Genomic DNA, 19,052 nt, shown 5'->3' on the forward strand with positions numbered 1-19,052 from the left:
TTTAGACACAAAAGGCATCAAGGGTTATGGGGAGAGAACGGGAATATGGTACAGGAAACTCTCTTTTAACCGGCACCTAAATAACCGGAAATCTGTGTTAACCGGCAAAATTCAGGAGTAGGTTCAGGTAAGTTTTACTTCATATTAGTGGCAGTTCCTGGATCTGTGGCTGTGTAACTGGGGTTCGTGCACTTGTTGCTAAGCAACAGGAACACTTGGTCTGTGGCCGGAGTTCCTGCACATGTTGCTGAGCAACAGGGAAGCCTGGATTTGTTGCTGTGTACGGAGCTCTCGTACCTTTTAACTACACCTCTCTGTAATCCGGACTTTTTGATAAACCGGCACCACGCCGGTCCCGTTGGTGCCGGATAATAAAGAGTTTCCTGTATTGAGATAGAGGATCAGCCATGATCATATTGAATGGCGGAGCAGGCTCGAAGGGCCGAATGGCCTACTCCTGCTCCTATTTCTCTATGTTTCTATCCTTTTTAATTAAACATCACGAGTCCTGCCAGAGGAAAAAGGCTCGCAACCCAAAATTGGACGCTGAATTACTGAGGTAAACCTTCCACTGAGTGACCTGGAAATGGTCTGAATACTTTCAACACAGATGGAATTGAGGGCTGTGCGTCATTTACTTTGGCAGATTCAACCTAGCAGAAGGAAACTTATCCCAGACATACAGTTCCCTGAAGGTTTTACAAATTAACTCATTTTCCACACACGGCGTGTTTTAGATCTGTCGCAAGGAACAAAGCTCTAGTTTTTAAATTGTGCTCAAATATTGAAAGCAAGATATGTGTTAATTATAGAATATATGAGCAATGAGTCCAGTCATTTTGTAAATTTCTCTTCTTAAAACCTACTTTTCACCTCCAGGATCCACAATCCAGTAAATCTTAGTGGTGATTGTTGTCCTGCCCAGTAGAGGGGTGTTAATGCTGGGGAATAAAGTACTTGCCCATGTTAGGCATCCATGTAAACGTCACGCACTCCCAGGTAAGGCAAGTGACGACACATGGTAGAGGAAAGCTGCCTCTACTCTATCCCTTTAAACCCAACCTCAAGGTAACTCCCTCTCCTGTTTTATTCGGGATATTCCGATGGTGACGGGTTGGAGGTCGCTCTTGCTTTTGAACGTCCTCCAGCCCTACAACCCCAAGCTCTCTGTTCCTCTGCCTCTGGCCTCTTGTGTATCTCCCCCTCCTTTCATCCCACCACTGATGGCCGTGCCTTCAGCTGCCTAAAACCTCACGCTCTGCAAATCGCCCCCTAAACCTCTCGATGTACAAATAATAATTTACAAGTTCTAATGGGATGTTGGCCTTTGTCCCAAGGGGGCTGGAATACCAAAGGGTGAAAGGTTTGATACAGCTGTACAGAGCTCTGGTCAGACCCCATCTGAAGTTGTGTGTCCAGTTCTGGGCCCCGCACCTCAGGAAGGATGTATTGGCCTTGGAGGGGGGCAGCGCAGATTCACCAGAATGATACCGGGGCTTAGAAGGTTAAATTATGAGGACAGGTTGCATATAGACTAGACTTGTAATCCCTTGATATAGAAGATTAAGGGGTGATCTAATGGAGGTGTTTAAGATGATTAAAGAAGTTGATAGGCTAGATAGAGAGAAACTGTTTCCTCTGGTGGGGGGAATCAAGAACAAGGGGGCAGAACCTTGAAATTAGAGCCAGGCCGTTCAGGGGTGATGTCAGGAAGCACTTCTTCACACAAAGGGTGGTGGAAACCTGGAACTTGCTCCCTCAAAAAGCAGCGAGGCTGGGGGTCAATTGAAAATGTCAAAACTGAGACGGATAGATTTTTGTTGGCCAAGGGTATTAAGGGTTACGGCACCAAGGTGGGTAAATGGAGTTAAGCTGCAGGTCAGCCATGATCTAATTGAATGGCGGAACAGGCTCGAGGTGCTGAATGGCCTCCTTTTGTTCCTATGTTCCTATCTCTCCACCTCCCACTGCTCATTTAAGACGCTGCTTAAAACCTAGCTCATTGTCCAAGCTTTTAGTCACCTGTCCTGATGTCTCCTTATGTGGTGCCGATTACCCTCCTGTGAAATGCCTTGGGACGTTTGTCTATGTTAAAGGCGCTTATATGAATGCAAGTTGTTGTTGTTGTCGCTCTTACTAAATCTGATTCATAGTTTGTAGCCTGCAAGACTCAGGTCAGCTCTGTGCTCCCAAGCTTCCACCAGGGGAGTTCTGCGTAAGTGAACGGAACATGACTGAATGGTGGGAGGACGACTGTCTGTGATTTCCTGCACCTCATTCCCTGCGAACAATCCCCCCCAGGAGTGAGGACTCAGCCATCTGAACTCTGTCAGACTGTACGCTGCCCATCAATCAGCTTATCGTGGGAATCTGTACTGGCTCCCGGTCCACCAGCAGCTCCCATTTTAAAATTCTTGTCCTTGTGTTGAAATCCCTCCGTGGCCTCACCCCTTCCCTCTCTCTGTAACCTCCTCCAGCCCTACAACCCTCTGAGATCTCTGCGCTCCACCAATTCTGGCCTCTTGTACATCCCCGATTTCCATCGCTCCACCAGTGGCGGCCGCGCCTTCAGCTGTCTGGGCCCTAAGCTCTAGAATTCACTCCCTAAACCTCCCCGCCTCTCTACCTCTCCCTCCACCTTTAAGACGCTCCTTAAAACCTACCTCTTCGACCAAGCTTTTGGTCACCTGCCCTAATATCTCATGTGGCTCGGTGTCAAATTTTGTTTGATAATCGCTCCTGTCCTGCGAAGCGCCTTAGGATGTTTTACCAAGTTAAATGCGCTATATAAATGCAAGTTGTTGTTGTTATTTCCATCACTGATCTGATGCTTGTTATCCCAGAAAGCTGTAGAAGCTACATCATTACATAAATTTAAAACAGAAATAGACAGTTTCCTAGAAGTAAAGGGAATTAAGGGTTACGGGGAGCGGGCAGGAATTTGGACATGAGTCTAGGTTCGGATCGGTCATGGCCCTGTGGGTAGCGGAGCGGGCCCAGGGGCCGTGTAGCCTGATCCTGCTCCTATTTCATGTGTCTAATTCTGTTAGGTTCAGGAGATGGTTCTGTGATAGTGGATTGGCGGTTAGGATCAGATCAGCCATGATCTTATTGAATGGTGGAGCAGGCTTGAGGGGCCGATTGGCCTACTCCTGCTCCTATTTCTTATGTTCTTATTTCAAACATTAGCGCATGGCGTTGGTGGGGGAACAAAAGGTACCTGGGATTGCAGCAGAAACCCCAATAGGTGCATTAATCAGCAACTCCAAGGAATGGTGCTGCAGCACAAGACTCTCAGGGTGGCAAACCAGCACAACCGCCAATGCTCCAGAAATCTGCAGTCCCACTCCCAGCACCAACCCCCTCTCAACACACTGCGGGACGGGCACAGAGCTCACAATTGCACCAGTCCATCTTTCAAATGCCCCGCATCAGCATTCCCGAGGCCTCTCCAGGGTCCATTGCCAATCTGGTGCCAAATTGGGGCAGCTTTGGCCTACAGATTCGTGCCTTCCCAAACTCGGTCACCTCCAGCAGAGAGCGAAAGCTGTCATCTCAACAATCTATGCTGACGATGGCAAAGTGCTCTCCTCAGAGTAACTTTCCAAACTCTACAATAAAAGGCCATTCAGTCGCTGGCAGCTGGAGCCGAGATACTTCCAGCTTCCTCATTGTCGCAACCTGTGTGTTGCTGGTAAAATAAATTACTTTTAGTCCCATGACGGAATAATCCACAATGTGAACAGACGCACTGATGTAGCACTTGCTGTTATCAAACATACATAAGAACATAAGATGTAGGAGCAGGAGTGGGTCATTTGGCCCCTCGAGCCTGCTCCGCCATTCAATAAGATCATGGCTGATCTGATCTTGGCCTCAACTCCACTTCCCTGCCCGCTCCCCATAACCCTCGGCTCCCTTACCTTTCAAAAATCTGTCTATCTCCACCTTGAATATATTCAATGACCCAGCCTCCACAGCTCTCGGGGGGGGAAGAGAATTCCAAAGATTCACGACTCTCAGAGAAGAAATTCCTCCTCATTTCCGATTTAAATGGGTGCCCCCTTATTCTGAAATTATGCCCCCTAGTTCTCGATTCCCCCACGAGGGGAAACATCCTCTCTGCATCTACCCTGTCGAGCCCCTTCAGAATCTTATACGTTTCAATAAGATCTCCTCTCATTCTTCTAAACTCCAATGAGTATAGGCCCAACCTGCTCAACCTTTCTTCATAAGACAACCCCTTCATCTCTGGAATCAACCTCGTGAACCTTCTCTGAACTGCCTCCAATGCAAGTATATCCTTCCTTAAATAAGGAGGCCAAAACTGTACGCAGTGCTCCAGGTGTGGTCTCACCAGCGCCCTGTACAATTGTAACAGGACTTCCCTACTTTTATACTCTACCTTTGCAATAAAGGCCAACATTCCATTTGCCTTCCTAATTACTTGCGGTACCTGCATGCTAACTTTTTGTGATTCATGTAAAAGGACCCCCAGATCCCTCTGTACCTCAGCATTTTGTAATATGCTCTCAAGTGGAGTGTCTAATTGTTATATTGGAATGCTGAAATAAAGATTTTGCATTTCTATAGCGCCTTTCACGACCTCAGAACATCTGAAAGCGCTTTGCAGCCAATGAAGTACTTTTGGAGTGTAGTCACTGTTGTAATGTAGGAAACGATGTAGCCAACCTGCGCGCAGCAAGCTCCCACAAACAGCGATGTGATAATGACCAGATAATCTGTATTTAGTGATGTTGATTGAGGGATAAATATTGGCCAGGACACCGGGGAGAATGCCCCTGCACTTCAAAATAGTGCTGTGGGATCATTCATGCCCACCTGAAGGAGCAGATGGGGCCTCGGAAAGACGGCACCTATGACAGTGCAGCACTCCCGCACTGGGTGTGTCAGCCTGGATTATGAACTTGAACACACAACCTTCTGACTCACAGGTGAGAGTGCTACCCACTGAGTTTTCCTGACGTCAGTGTTGAACTTGCCCGTTACTAGTTGATAGTAAGCTCCCTTGATGTGCAGTTGTGGTTTAATTGGTGATAGTGACGTGGAATTAACCTTTTCTATTTAGCATAATTGACAAAAAAGCCAGAGGAGGAGAAATGTTTTTAGCAGCAAGTTGTTATGATCTGGAATGCTCTGCCTGACAGGACTGTGGAAGCAGATTCAACTCAGATATTGATAGTGGGAGTCAGCCTGGATTATGTGCTCATGTCTCTAGGGTGGGACTCGAACCCACAGCCTTCTGACTCAGAGGCAAGCGTGCTACCTGACATGAATCTTGCCATTCATGTAGAAATGACTTATGGAATAATACTGAGCGGCCTGCTGGTGGCGCTGTCCAGGGAGAGTATAAGTACATGGGCCCAGCTTGCTCAGGACATTTTGTAAACAGGAACTAGTGAAGGACAACTAGATCTCCATGTTGTGAAACAGTCGATTAAAGCTTTGTTTAATACTCAGACCAAGTGCCGAGTAGTTTTCTTACGTCACTACCCACTGAGCCACGGCTGACACCTGAAAGACTAGAAGGTACGAGGGAGCTTGCACACATCAGTAATATTTCTGTAACTCACCTGCTTCTGTTGTAACTTTCAGCAAGTAGCCATCTAGCTCAATGGAGAAGTGTTGGTTCTCGTAGGGCAGAGATATCTTCATCCCATCCTTCTTTACTGTCAGGTGCTGCAGGAGGCTGATGCTGGACCTGCTCAGCATCACCTCGATGGCCTTAGTCCATGAGTAGGCGTATGTCCTGCGGGCATCATTCTGTACCAGCACCTGGAAACTAGCCGCACTGGAGCAATCCTTTGTTAACACATACTGGCACGTCCCTTGAAAGTTAAAGGCCCTTCCATCAAATGTGTTGTAATGCGGGTCGCCAAACACAGTGCAAACACCGGGCTCTATGAATGTAAAAACTCAGGGTCAGCAAATCTGTGACACGCATTGAGGCTCGCAGACTGGCAGATGGGGACCACATCCCGTTGGAGGAGGGGGAGGAGGAGGAGGGAGAGGAGGGAGGAGAGGAGGAAGGAGAACGAAGGAGGGAAGAGGTATAGAATCCGGGGTATAGAATCTTCAGGCGAGACAGAGGGGGGTGTAAAAGGGGAGGGGGTGTTGCAATATTAATTAAGGAGTCAATTACTGCTGTAAGGAGGGATGATATATTAGCGGGTTCCTCTAATGAGGCCATATGGGTAGAACTTAAAAACAAAAAGGGGGCAAGCACTTTGCTGGGAGTGTACTATAGGCCCCCAAACAGTCAGGGGGAGATAGAGGAACAGATATGTAGGCAAATCTCAGAAAAGTGCGAAAATAATAGGGTAATAATAGTGGGGGATTTCAACTTCCCCAATATTAATTGGGATAGTCAGAGTGTGAAAGGCTTAGAGGGTGCAGAATTCTTAAAGTGCATCCAGGAGAGCTTTTTGAGCCAACATGTAGAAAGTCCTACAAGAGAGGGGGCGGTACTGGACCTAATTCTGGGGAATGTAGCTGGGCAAGTGGTGGAAGTATCAGTAGGAGAGCATTTTGGCGACAGTGACCATAATTCGGTGAGATTTAAGGTAGTCATGGAAAAAGACAAAGACGGCCTGGAAATAAGGGTTCTAAATTGGGGGAAGGCCGATTTTAATATGATAAGGCAGGATCTGGCCAAAGTGGACTGGGAGCAGCTACTTATAGGAAAATCCACATCAAAACAGTGGGAGACTTTCAGAAGGGAAATAGAGAGAGTACAGCGCCAACATGTTCCTGTAAAGGTCAAGGGGGGGACCAACAAGCAAAGGGAACCTTGGATGACAAGGGATATACAAAAATGCATTAGAAATAAAAGGGGGGCTTTTGGCAGTTACAAAAGACTAAAGACGGAAGAAGCCCTAGAGGAGTATAAAAAGTGCAGGGGCATACTTAAAAAAGAAATTAGGAGGGCGAGGAGGGGCCATGAAATAACACTGGCGAGCAAAATAAAGGAAAATCCTAAGATGTTTTATAAGTATATTAAGGGCAAGAGGATAACCAGGGAAAGGGTAGGGCCCATTAGGGACCAAAGTGGCAATCTGTGTGTAGAGCCAGATGATGTAGGCAGGGTTTTAAATGAATTTTTTGCATCTGTGTTCACTATGGAGAAAGACGATGCAGACATAGAAATCGGGCAAGGGGACTGTGACATACTTGAACATATTAGCATCGAGAGGGAGGAGGTGCTAGCGGTTTTAGCAGGCCAAAAAGTGGATAAATCCCCAGGCCCGGACGAGATGTATCCCAGGCTGCTGTGGGAGGCAAAGGAGGAGATTGCAGGGGCTCTGACACAAATTTTCAGAACCTCTCTGGCCACAGGGGATGTACCAGAGGACTGGAGAACAGCTAATGTAGTACCATTATACAAGAAGGGTAGCAGGGATAAACCAGGGAATTACAGGCCAGTGAGCCTAACATCTGTGGTAGGGAAATTATTGGAAAAAATTCTGAGGGACAAAATTAGTCTCCACTTGGAGAGGCAAGGATTAATCGGGGATAGTCAGCATGGCTTTGTCAAGGGTAAATCATGTCTGACAAATCTGATTGAATTTTTCGAGGGGGTGACTAGGGAGGTGGATGAGGGAAATGCTGTGGATGCGGTTTACATGGACTTCAGTAAAGCTTTTGACAAAGTCCCGCATAGGAGACTGGTCAAGAAGGTAAGACCCCATGGGATCCAGGGTGCCTTGGCGCGTTGGATCCTAAACTGGCTGAGTGGCAGGAGGCAGAGGGTGATGGTCGAAGGTTGCTTTTGTGACTGGAAGCCTGTGTCCAGTGGGGTACCTCAGGGATCGGTGCTGGGTCCCTTGTTGTTTGTGATCTACATAAATGATTTGGATGAGAATGTAAAAGGTATGATCAGTAAGTTTGCAGATGACACGAAAATTGGTGGGGTGGTAAATTGCAAGGAGGAAAGCCTCAGGCTACAGGACGATATAAACAGGTTGGTCAGATGGGCGGAAAAGTGGCAAATGGAATTTAACCCTGAAAAGTGCGAGGTGATGCATTTTGGACGGACAAATAAGGCAAGGGAATACACAATGAGTGGTAGGACCCTAGGAAGTACAGAGGGTCAGAGGGACCTTGGTGTACATGTACATAGATCCCTGAAGGCAGCGGAACAGGTAGATAAGGTGGTTAAAAAGGCATATGGGATACTTGCCTTCATTAGCCGAGGCATAGAATATAAGAGCAGGGAGGTTATGATGGAGCTGTACAAAACGCTGGTGAGGCCACAGCTGGAGTACTGTGTGCAGTTCTGGTCGCCTCACTATAGGAAGGATGTGATTGCTTTGGAGAGGGTGCAGAGAAGATTCACCAGGATGTTACCTGGGATGAAGCGCCTCAGCTATGAAGAAAGACTAAACAGGCTGGGGTTGTTTTCCTTGGAGCAAAGAAGGCTGAGGGGGGACCTGATTGAGGTGTACAAAATGATGAGGGGCATAGATAGGGTAGACAAAGAGGAACTTTTCCCCTTAGTAGGGGGGTCAATAACAAGGGGGCATAGATTCAGGGTAAGGGGCAGGAGATTTAGAGGGGATTTGAGGAGGAACTTTTTCACCCAGAGGGTGGCTGGAATGTGGAACTCAATGCCTAAAAGGGTTGTAGAGGCAGGAACCCTCACAACATTCAAGAAGCATTTGGATGAGCACTTGAAATGCCATTGCATACAAGGCTATGGACCAAATGCTGGAAAATGGGATTAGACTGGACAGGGATGGATGGGCGGCGCAGACACGATGGGCCGAAGGGCCTCTTTCTGTGCTGTAAAACTCTATGACTCTAGGAGGAAGGAGGAAGAAGGAGGGAGGAGGAGGAAAGAGGAGGAAAGAGGAGACGGGAGGAGGAGAGGAGGAGGAGGAAGGAGAACGAAGGAGGGAGGAGGAGGAAGGAGGGAGAAGGAGGGAAGAGGAGGAGGAAAGAGGAGACGGGAGTAGGAGAGGAGGAGGAGCCTCGAGCCTGCTCCGCCATTCAATGCGATCATGGCTGATCATCCAAATTCAGTACCCTGTCCCTGCCTTCTCCCCATACCCCTTGATCCCTTTAGCCTTAAGAAATATATCCAACTCCTTCTTGAATATATTTAATGAATTGGCCTCCACTGCCTTGTGTGGTAGAGAATTCCACAGGTTCACCACTCTCTGGGTGAAGAAATTCCTCCTCATCTCAGTCCTAAATGGCTTACCCCTTATCCTTAGAAAATGAGAGGAGGAGGATGGAGGGGGAGGGTAAGGGAGGGGGATGGACAGAGAGGGGGGATCCAGAAAAAGAGGGACCCTGCCCTAGACCCAGACCGGGTCTGTGCTGAGGAGTTGCTGCGATTCAATCATTACGTAGCAGAAACTGAAAATATTAAATTGCCTGCCATTGGTCACGTCAGGCGAAGACTATCTTCCATCCTTTGCCACTCAAGCACACCTCCTAAAGCAGGAAACAGCCAGTGGCCAAGGCAACAGATGGGAACCATGGCAACAGCCCTCTACTTTTATCATTTTGTCTGGAATTTATTAGTAGAATTTGGATTAACGGAACATTGATTGATGCAAAGAATTCGAATTCATGCCCAATTTCCATTTACCGCCATGCTGTAAAGCTCCTGATACTAATCCAGATATAAATGCTTTGCCAAACTGGCATCATATTATCGGAGTCCAGTTATAATTTATTTCCTAGTTACTACTTAAAAATTGTTATTCTGCTGTAAATCTGTACAAAGCCTGCAGAGTTACAAGCCTGCTGAAAAAGTGAAGCCACTATTCCTTGCATTCATCCCTCTGTGGCCCCCTCCCCTCCCCAACCTGGTACATGCAGTATGACCAGGCCGGTTGCGGGTGGGGGGCCGGTTTGAGTGGGGGGGCGGGGGGGCGAGTGAGACTCACTCTCTGCTTATTGAGTGGAACAGATTACTTCAAGTACAAATGTTAGTTGAAAAGATAATAGACTGGGAAAAACTTACTCACTTTCAGTGCAGATTGGACAGCATCCATTTCTGTTAATGATTTTACCCTGTCGGATAAAACATACTTGGTTTGAAAAAATAAGGAAAGCTTTGGGATTATTTACACATCAGGTCAGATTTACAGTACAGTTTAGATAAATCTCTGCCTAGCCTTGACAATAAATCTGTTGGGTTAGACAACTGCTAAAGATAATATAAACTGGGGAAAAGAATGCGTCCATTTAAGTGCTCCAGCAGATTGCAAGTCTTAAGCTATTGGAAGGGTTCAGTGATGGGAGACTAGTGTCACAAACAGAGCGATGGCTCGTGTGAATGATGTGTGAGAGGGAATAGCTTACAGGCTGATAGGTTGAAGTTACTGCTTCAGACACGATAGCAACATGTTCCCTTATCAGAAAAGTACCTTGGGACCGATTTCCAAAGTTAATTCAGTTCATATGTCACTTGCTCAGTCACATTCAGCAGAAAGCCGAACTAGAACTATGAATGTGGAATGGGAAATAGCTGAGCAAGTGTGCAGAAGCAGTGCAGAGCAAAAGGATGATATTTTACCATGCAATATATGCACTTCATGTACTTAGAACACCTCAGTTAATTTTTCTATTACATTAGGCGACTTCCACACACCTGCATTAAACATTCAAATACTATAAACGCACAGGGCAATTTCACGCCACCAGAATTAAACTTCAGCCCAAATTTTAAACCATGATTTATATTTCAGCAGCTTTCAAGATTTTCTCCTTGTCATTTTTTTCCTTCCTCAGCTCCTCGCCTGTGTCAGTATGGCTCAGTGGGTAGCACTCTTGCCTCTGAGTCAGGAGGTCATGGGTTCAAGTCCCACTCCAGAGACTTGAGCACATAATCCAGGTTGACACTCCCAGTGGAGTACTGAGGGAGTGCTGCACTGTCGGAGGTGCCGTCTTTCGGATGAGACGTTAAACCGAGCCCTCGTCTGCTCTCTCAGGTGGATGTAAAAGATCCCATGCCACTATTGGAAGAAGAGTAGGGGAGTTCTCCCCAGTGTCCTGTTCTGGGCCAATATTTATCCCTCAACCAACATCACTAAAACAAATTATCTGGTCATTATCACATTACTGTTTGTGGGACCTTGCTGTGCATAAATTGCCACATATCCTACATTACAACATTGACTCCACTTCAAAAATTACTTAATTGGCTGTAAAGCGCTTTGGGACATTCTGAGGTCGTGAAAGGAGCTATATAAATGCAAGTTCTTTCTTTCCTGCTGAGGGTGCTGATGTCTTGTTGGGGTACGTGTATGGGTTCTGCTGACACTACACTCAATTGGCCATTGACCATGATTGTGTGTTGGCAATGAGCATAGTTGAGCTATTAGATTGCAGCTGACCAGAGTCAAGCTCGATGCTGCCCTTGTTCAATGTGTGTACACACACACACTATCCAGGAGGGGGGTCACAGAATGGAGATCAGGAGCAGGAGCTCAGGGTGATTGCTCTCTCCCTATCCACTGAGACCGACTGTAGCCCCACTGCCCCTGTCCCAAGCTGGGATCAGCTAACACAGCACAGACCAGTGACATCCTTCCCCTCTAAGACCCAAGACCATCCATGTCTCTACCGCTGTTTTCCGTTCCCCATCAAGTCCCAGATTTATTAGTTTGTGCTTGCTGTGCAAAGTTAGGACAGGAACCATTTTCTAAAGGGGCATTTTTTCTTCGTAAAAAATGTTGGGGCAAAACATTTTTAAAAATTTGTTTGCAAATACGAGCTGTACAGACCAAGAATGGGTCTGCTGAGTTAGCTGGACTCACACAGGGAGACAGTACAGGGGCTGTAACTGCACTCAGCGCTGCTGAGGGGAGACGAACTCAGAGATTCTCCTCCTGATTCCTGTCCAGGAACCACTGCTAAACACTGGATGTTGGGCGCTGCCCACCACCGCCAAACAGCCGGCTAATAATCTGGCCGGGAATCTCCTCCCAGTGGCGGTGTGCTCTGGGAGGATGGGACCCCATCCCCCTCCCACCCCAACACTCCCAGAATTCCTGCGCAGTAGCCGGGATCGGGGTGGTCCCATACGGAGGGAGGGCTCCCGACAGAATCACTGGCAGCCATGCAGGGGAGGGATTCCGGTGATCTACGGCAGCACCACAGAAGCTGGGAGAATGTCAGAGGGGCCGAATCTCCCTGGACTCTGCCACGGAAGCTCCACTGAAGACTGCAGGACAGACCTAGCCTTCAGCAGGTAAGTGTTGGGGTTGGAATGGAGGGGGAGGAGGAGGCTATGAGGCCCTCTCCCTCCAGGGGGGGGGCATTTCAGGGCCGTTAGCCTCAATTCCCGGGGCCCCTCACAGAAATCACACAGAATCACAGAAACCCCACAGTGCAGATAGAGGCCATTTCGGCCCATCGAGCCTGCACCGACACATATCCCACCCGATCCCCGTAACCCCTACACCAACACATATCCCACCCTATCCCCGTAACTCCACGTATTTAATCCCCCTAACACTAAGGGTCAATTTATCATAGCCAATCAACCTAACCCGCACATCTTTGGACTGTGGGAGGAAACCGGAGCACCCGGAGGAAACCCACGCAAACACGGGGAGAATGTGCAAACTCCACACAGACAGTCGCCCGAGGCCGGATTCGAACCCGGGTCCCTGGCGCTGTGAGGCAACAGTGCTAACCACTATGCCACCGTGCTGGCTCCTGGCACGGTGGCATAGTGGTTAGCACTGTTGCCTGGCACGCTGGCACCGGGCCCCTGTCACCTTTGCCGTGGTAGCCCCAAGATGCGGTGGTAAAGCGGGGCCAATGGACAGGGAATAGGTCGAGGATCTGGGCCCACCGCCAGGCAAGCAGGGCAGAAGAGGCCAGTGTTAGTCCTGGTGAGAGATGAACAGCGTTCCCGATTTACCCCTCATTCTCCACAGCTACCCGGCCCGATTTCGGGTAGGATCATGGAGGAGAATCTAGTCCTGTGTCTAGACGCGTACACAAAAAACATCCACTCGATGAGGTACCAAAACTAGGGGCCATAAATATAAGAGAGTCACTAATAAACCCAATGGGGAATTCAGGAGAAACTTCTTTACCCAGAGAGCGGGGAGAATGTGGAACTCGCTACCACAGGGAGTGGTTGAGGCAAATAACATTGATGCATTTAAGGGGAAGCTAGATAAACACATGAGGGAGAAAGGAATAGGAGGGTATGTTGATAGGATGAGATGAAGTAGGGCGGGAGGAGGCTCATGTGGAGCATAAACACCAGCATGGAACAGTTGGGCCGAATGGTCTGTTTCTGTGCTATAAATTCGATGTAATGCCTTCAGGGGAGTGGAAGGAAAAATAAGTTTGTGACTGACCCCATTACCTGTGCCCCAAACCCTTATTTTTAAGAGACAAAGAACTAGCTGTAACTGCTAGAGATACACTGCACAGGTCTCAAACATCCGACCACCTGAGGCTGCTGATGGCACTCGAACATTGCCCCATGTCACTGCATCTGCTCAGAGGCTGATGGAACATCCTGTACTCTGGTACAGTCCAGTCACGGTTCAGATAAGGGCTCGGCTGCACTGGACTCACTCACCGCAGGGCAGCTCTTGATAGGGGAGCACTCTTTCTTCCGGCATTCTGTCGCTCCCTTCTTACAGGCACAAAGTGAGCAGTTTACCGATGACCACATTTCCCCATCCTAAAGAGAAGAGGATTCAGAAAAGATAAGTCTTTGTCGAGATGCTCCCTCTCGAGTTGTACTTTTATACTGCAGATCATCACCAGCTCTCTCCCGCTCCGATAATTACTGACACTACAAATGGTTAAGGACATTTGTCAACCCTCAGACTCTCTCCGTCACCCTGTGGGGTGGAGCAGGAATCCCCCAGCGCCACTGACCATCACTCCCTAGTCCTGCCGGAGGGTCAGGGTCAGGGTCAGGGTCAGGGTCATCTTATTTAAGTATCTCCGGCACATGCCCTGTGCCAACTTGCGGGGAGGAAGATGCAGAATGTGAGAGCGCTCGGGGGGCGGAGGGAAGGGATTACGAGCCAGTCTCGCCAGTTTATTTCTTTCACCCTTCATAGCTGGGCTGACTTGCTTGTTCCTGCTGTCAGTCTTCTGGGATGTCCAAGCCAAGGCCCAGGACAAGGCCCAGGACATGACCCAGGATTGGACACCCCAGTGGGTCCCGATTCTGCCCCCTCCATGGGCCTGTGATCATTCCAGCATCCAAACTACCAGGCACTCAGGAGCCCGCACGCCAACACCACCGCTCCCTGCCCCATTCCTAATGCCAAGGGGCTTCTTACGGGGCAGGCCCCAGTGGGAAGGGTTGTCGGAGCGGGACACCGTGTTCCCACCCGATTGTCCACCATGGCCAGGTCTTTCACCCCAAGTTGTGCCCCGAGGAACAGGCTCGAGGGGCTGAATGGCCCGTACTCCTTATGTTCCTGTGAAATGCTGTTGGGCGCTTGCAATGCTGAGCGATAGCTTCAGATAATGCTGGAAGCACTCAGCAGGCCAGGCAGCATCCGTGGAGAGAGAAACAGAGTTAACGTTTCGGGTCTGGGACCCTTTATCAGAACTGGAAAAGGTTAGAGATGTAACAGATTTTAAGCAGGTGAAGAGGTGGGGAAAGAATAAGGGGGGGAGGAATGAACTGAATGAACTGTCTGTGCTAGGGTAGGAGACAGGAGAGATTAAATATTGCAAATGGGGATGGCAGAATCATAAACAGCCTGAAAATGGGGGCAGGGGTTATAGTCTGAAATTGTTCAACTCGATGTTGAGTCCAGAAGGCTGTAAAGTGCCTAATCGAAAGATGAGGTGCTGTTCCTCGAGCTTGTTATATAGAACACCTCCAGCCAGGGGACGAGTAACGTTACATGAATTAATTGCAACTGTAGGTCAGGACCAAGCCCTTTGACTTTAATCCTGCCCGTCATGGTACACACCCTGTAGATCCTGTTGCCAACCCGACAAACTTTGAGCTCATCGACTGAAATATAAGAGAGGCATTCTCCACAGCACTGCGCTCTCCCCCAACATGTCCCGGGCGGTGAGCATCGCTTCCTGCAAATCACAGTGGAATCCTGCGAGTGAAAGGAAATCCCTTTAAACAAATTCATCCTCTCAGGATCGAGGTTCACTGGAACAATAAGATTACAGCTCTCCATTTTACATATTAAAGAAAAACATGAATTCTTTAGGGTATCAAGTTTCTACTTTTAGAAAGAGGAGTTTCTGTTACATGCATATTTCGAATCAAAACAGCAACTGCTGATTAGTCTGCGTTTGTTGAATCTGAGACACAGATTCGAGAGCAGCGATGGATTTTACATTTCACACTGCCTCGCGCAGCCTTTAATCGGGAAAACTGAAGGAACTGTTTTTATTTCAGCTGTGGAACGAGCAGAAACTTAGTGGAAGTGACCTCACTCCCGGTGTCACTCTCCCTGACCTCACTCCCGGTGTCACTCTCCCTGACCGCACTCCCGGTGTCCCTCTCCCTGACCTCACTCCCGGTGTCGCTCCCCTTGACCTCACTCCCGGTGTCGCTCCCCTTGACCTCACTCCCGGTGTCACTCTCCCTGACCTCACTCCCGGTGTCACTCTTCCTGACCTCACTCCCAGTGTCACTCTCCCTGACCTCACTCCCGGTGTCACGCTCTCTGACCTCACTCCCGGTGTCACGCTCTCTGACCTCACTCCCGGTGTCACTCTCCCTGACCTCACGCCCGGTGTCACGCTCCCTGACCTCACTCCCGGTGTCACTCTCCCTGGCCTCACTCCCGGTGTCACTCTCCCTGGCCTCACTCCCGGTGTCACTCTCCCTGACCTCACTCCCGGTGTCACACTCTCTGACCTCACTCCCGGTGTCACTCTCCCTGACCCGACACCACCGTCAATCCCACTGTCCCCCAATCCCACTGCCCCAAATTCCACTATCCTCGAATCCCACTATCCCCAATCCCAATATCCACTCACCCCAGGAGCCACTAACCCTTGCAATGCTCAACAGCCTGATTCTATATCCAGCCTGTACAAGCTATAAAGTCAGTCCCTGGCAATGAGCTGGTCGACATCTACCTCACAGACACACGTGGTGCAGTTATCGTACTGGAACAAGGTCCTGTGTTCATAGACCTCACTGTGAAACAAGCAGCTCCCAGCTGTCAAGTCAAACACTCGCCGCTGACCTGCAAACAAGGCACAGAAAGAGAGCAGAACATTACAGCAACACGGACACACATCAAATTACACCTCCCGAATCCAGGGAGAACTGAACCAACCATCTCAAGACCATCATTCCATAGAATTACATAGAATGTACAGCACAGAAACAGGCCATTCGGCCCAACTGCTCCATGCTGGTGTTTATGCTTCACTCGAGCCTCCTCACACCCCTCTTCATCTCACCCCCCTCTTCATCTCACCCCAACAACATATCCTCTATTCCTTTCCCCCTCACGTGTTTATCTAACTTCGCCTTAAATGCATCTATGCTATACACCTCAACCCCTCCCTGTGGCAGCGAGTTCCACATTCTAACCACTCTCTGGGTAAAGAAGTTTCTCCTGAATTCCTCATTGGATTTATTGGTAACTATCTTATATTTATGGCCCACAAGTGGAAATATTTTCTCTACGTCTACCCAATCAAACCCTTTCATAATTTTAAAGACTTCTATGAGGTTACCCCCCTCAGCCTTCTCTTTTCTAGAGAAAAGAGCCCCAGCCTGTTCAATATTTCCTGGTGGTTATATTGATTGTGTTAATCGGGAGGCACATTCAAAATTAACCAGTCAAAATGAACTTAAAATTCAGCATGATTTACTGAGAGCTATGGGATTATACAAAGGCCTGGTTCAGTGCTTCTGAATAAATCTTTCCCTTTAATTTGAGCAAAATTCTTATTGCAGTGCGGGAAAATTGCATTCACTCACCCAAACATCTAGGGCAGCATTTTCCAGGCTGTACTTGACTGAGATGCTTTGGGCAGGAGAGGATGGGGCACAGCTCCCGGAGACAGTGCAGTGTGCCGGCCTGTACACAATCAGATCACAACTGTCAGCGGTTTCATCCAGACATTAATAGTGAGGGAGAGAGGCTGCAATTACCAGAAAACTGTCGGGTTGGCTCATTTCACCCCACCCCAGAGACTTGAGCCCATAAGCTAGGCCGACGCACAAGAGGGACAATGGCTATATAAACAATACGAACCTCAGCTCTGTCTCCGTGTGTTGCAGGTATGACTGGAATGGTTGGTGCTTGGTACAAATTGTTATTTTTGTAATTAGCAGATCTCACAATGAGTGAGCCAACACCAGCAAATCAGATTATTGGATCATTCATCTCATTTGCTGTTTGTCACATTTCCTACATTACGGAGAAACTGTTTCCACTGACAAGAGGGTCGGTAACCACAGGACACAGATTTAAGGTACTTGGCAAAAGAAAACAGAGGGGAGGGGAGGAGAATTTTTTTTTAAACTCAGCGAATTGTTGTGATCTGGAATGCTCTGCCTGAAAGGGCGGTGGAAGCAGATTCAATAGTAACTTTCAAAAGGGAATTGGTTATATACTTGAAAAGGAAACATTTGCAGGGTTATGGGGAACGAGCAGGGGAGTGGGACGAATTGGATCGCTCTTTCGAAGAGCCGGCACAGGCACGATGGGCCGAATGGCCTCCTTCTGTGCTGTATCATTCTAAGGATTCCCCTCACTCCAATTCCCAGGAATCAGATAGAAACTTTTACCGTGTGACTGAGGAAAAATTAAATGACCCGAAATAATATTTGGGTTTAAATAAAGTCCTTCTATTTGGTTTATACCAAAGTTTACATCAGTGGGATTAATCTGTTTATTGAATTGAATGTATACAGTATCTGTGTACAGGTGGTGGGTCTAGGAGCAGAGAGCTACAATTGGAAGAGGGTCCTTTAAGTGGAAAAATTCTTATAAACCAGACAGCGCTCATTAAAATTTGAAAAGTATCCAAGACGGCTGAGCAGACCATTTTCAGCAATTATGGTTGACTGAACTTACAAGCCCAATAAAAAGTGCTGAATGAGATAAATCTGCTGGTGTGCATCTCAACGGGTTAAAGAGACAGCGTCCCTGCAACCTTGGGCTGGGAGAGCTGCTTCCTGCTTGTTTACAAACATACAACACAGCGGCCCACCAGGCGGGAAATGCCCCGCGGACCACCCTCCCAACACCAGAACACCACCCGAGTGTTTCTCACACAGACAACGGCCCTTTTAAAGGACAATTGGGGAAGGGGGGGGAGTGGGGGGGTGGGGGGCGGTGGTGGAAGGAGTAGGGTAAGGATGGGGGAGGAGTAGGGGAAGGGGAGAGAGATGGGAGGGATGGGGAGGGGGATCGGGAAAGGGACGGGAGGGATGGGGGAGGGATGGGGTGAGGAGTAGGAGAAGGGAGATGGGGAGAGAGATGGGAAGGATGGGGAGGGGGAGAGGGAGAGGGATGGGGAGGGGGGTGGGGAAAGGGATGGGAGGGGGAAGGATGGGGTGAGGAATAGGAGAAGGGGGATGGGGAGAGGGATGGGATGGATGGGGGAGGGGGGAGTGTGATGGGAAGGGGGAGAGGGATGGGGAGGGGCGAGGGGGATGGGAGGGGCGAGGGGGATGGGGAGGGGGGATGGGGAGAGGGATGGGGGGATGGGGAGGGATGGGGAAGGGATGGATGGGGAGGGGGAGGGGGGAGGTTTCAGCTGCCTGTTTCTCAACTGAAAATCGAGGGATCCCGAGCCTCCCGCAGCCTGCAATGTGCAGGTGGGCTGTGAATGGGCGAGTAGTCGGCCTGTTTCAGGCAGGGGATGGGTCCTACACCAGTCGGAAGCCCCCCATTTGCAAGTCTCAGGTACAAAGGGGCGGGTGCTTGCTGTGCACTCCCCAGTATCAGTCAGTAATCGGTCAGACCTTCCACCCTCCAGGAAAGACACAGATTTATTTTGGGGGAGCGCTGATGCAGGGGTGGGGTGGGGGGCAAGTTGTTGTGGGGCCAGGATGAGGAGTGCTCCTCCCGGATCCATAACTGCTGCTG

At 48.9% G+C, this 19,052-nt stretch overlaps 1 protein-coding gene across 1 annotated transcript in view; it reads right to left on the reverse strand.

Moving 5' to 3' along the window:
• The window catches only part of bmper (BMP binding endothelial regulator), a 116,070-nt gene that overhangs the window by 24,924 nt on the left and 72,094 nt on the right, over positions 1 to 19,052 (reverse strand). Inside the window, exons 7-12 of the mRNA XM_085993737.1 lie at positions 16,934 to 17,033; positions 16,078 to 16,187; positions 14,943 to 15,080; positions 13,580 to 13,684; positions 9,999 to 10,044; positions 5,595 to 5,921 (exon numbers count right to left, since the gene is read on the reverse strand). Of these exons, the coding sequence (XP_085849863.1) occupies positions 5,595 to 5,921; positions 9,999 to 10,044; positions 13,580 to 13,684; positions 14,943 to 15,080; positions 16,078 to 16,187; positions 16,934 to 17,033 (826 nt within the window). The remainder of the gene's footprint in view (positions 1 to 5,594; positions 5,922 to 9,998; positions 10,045 to 13,579; positions 13,685 to 14,942; positions 15,081 to 16,077; positions 16,188 to 16,933; positions 17,034 to 19,052) is intronic.

This window comes from Somniosus microcephalus, chromosome 7 (assembly GCF_052327205.1).
Source record: "Somniosus microcephalus isolate GS21.2 chromosome 7, FLI_Smic_1.0, whole genome shotgun sequence".
NCBI lineage: Eukaryota > Metazoa > Chordata > Chondrichthyes > Squaliformes > Somniosidae > Somniosus > Somniosus microcephalus.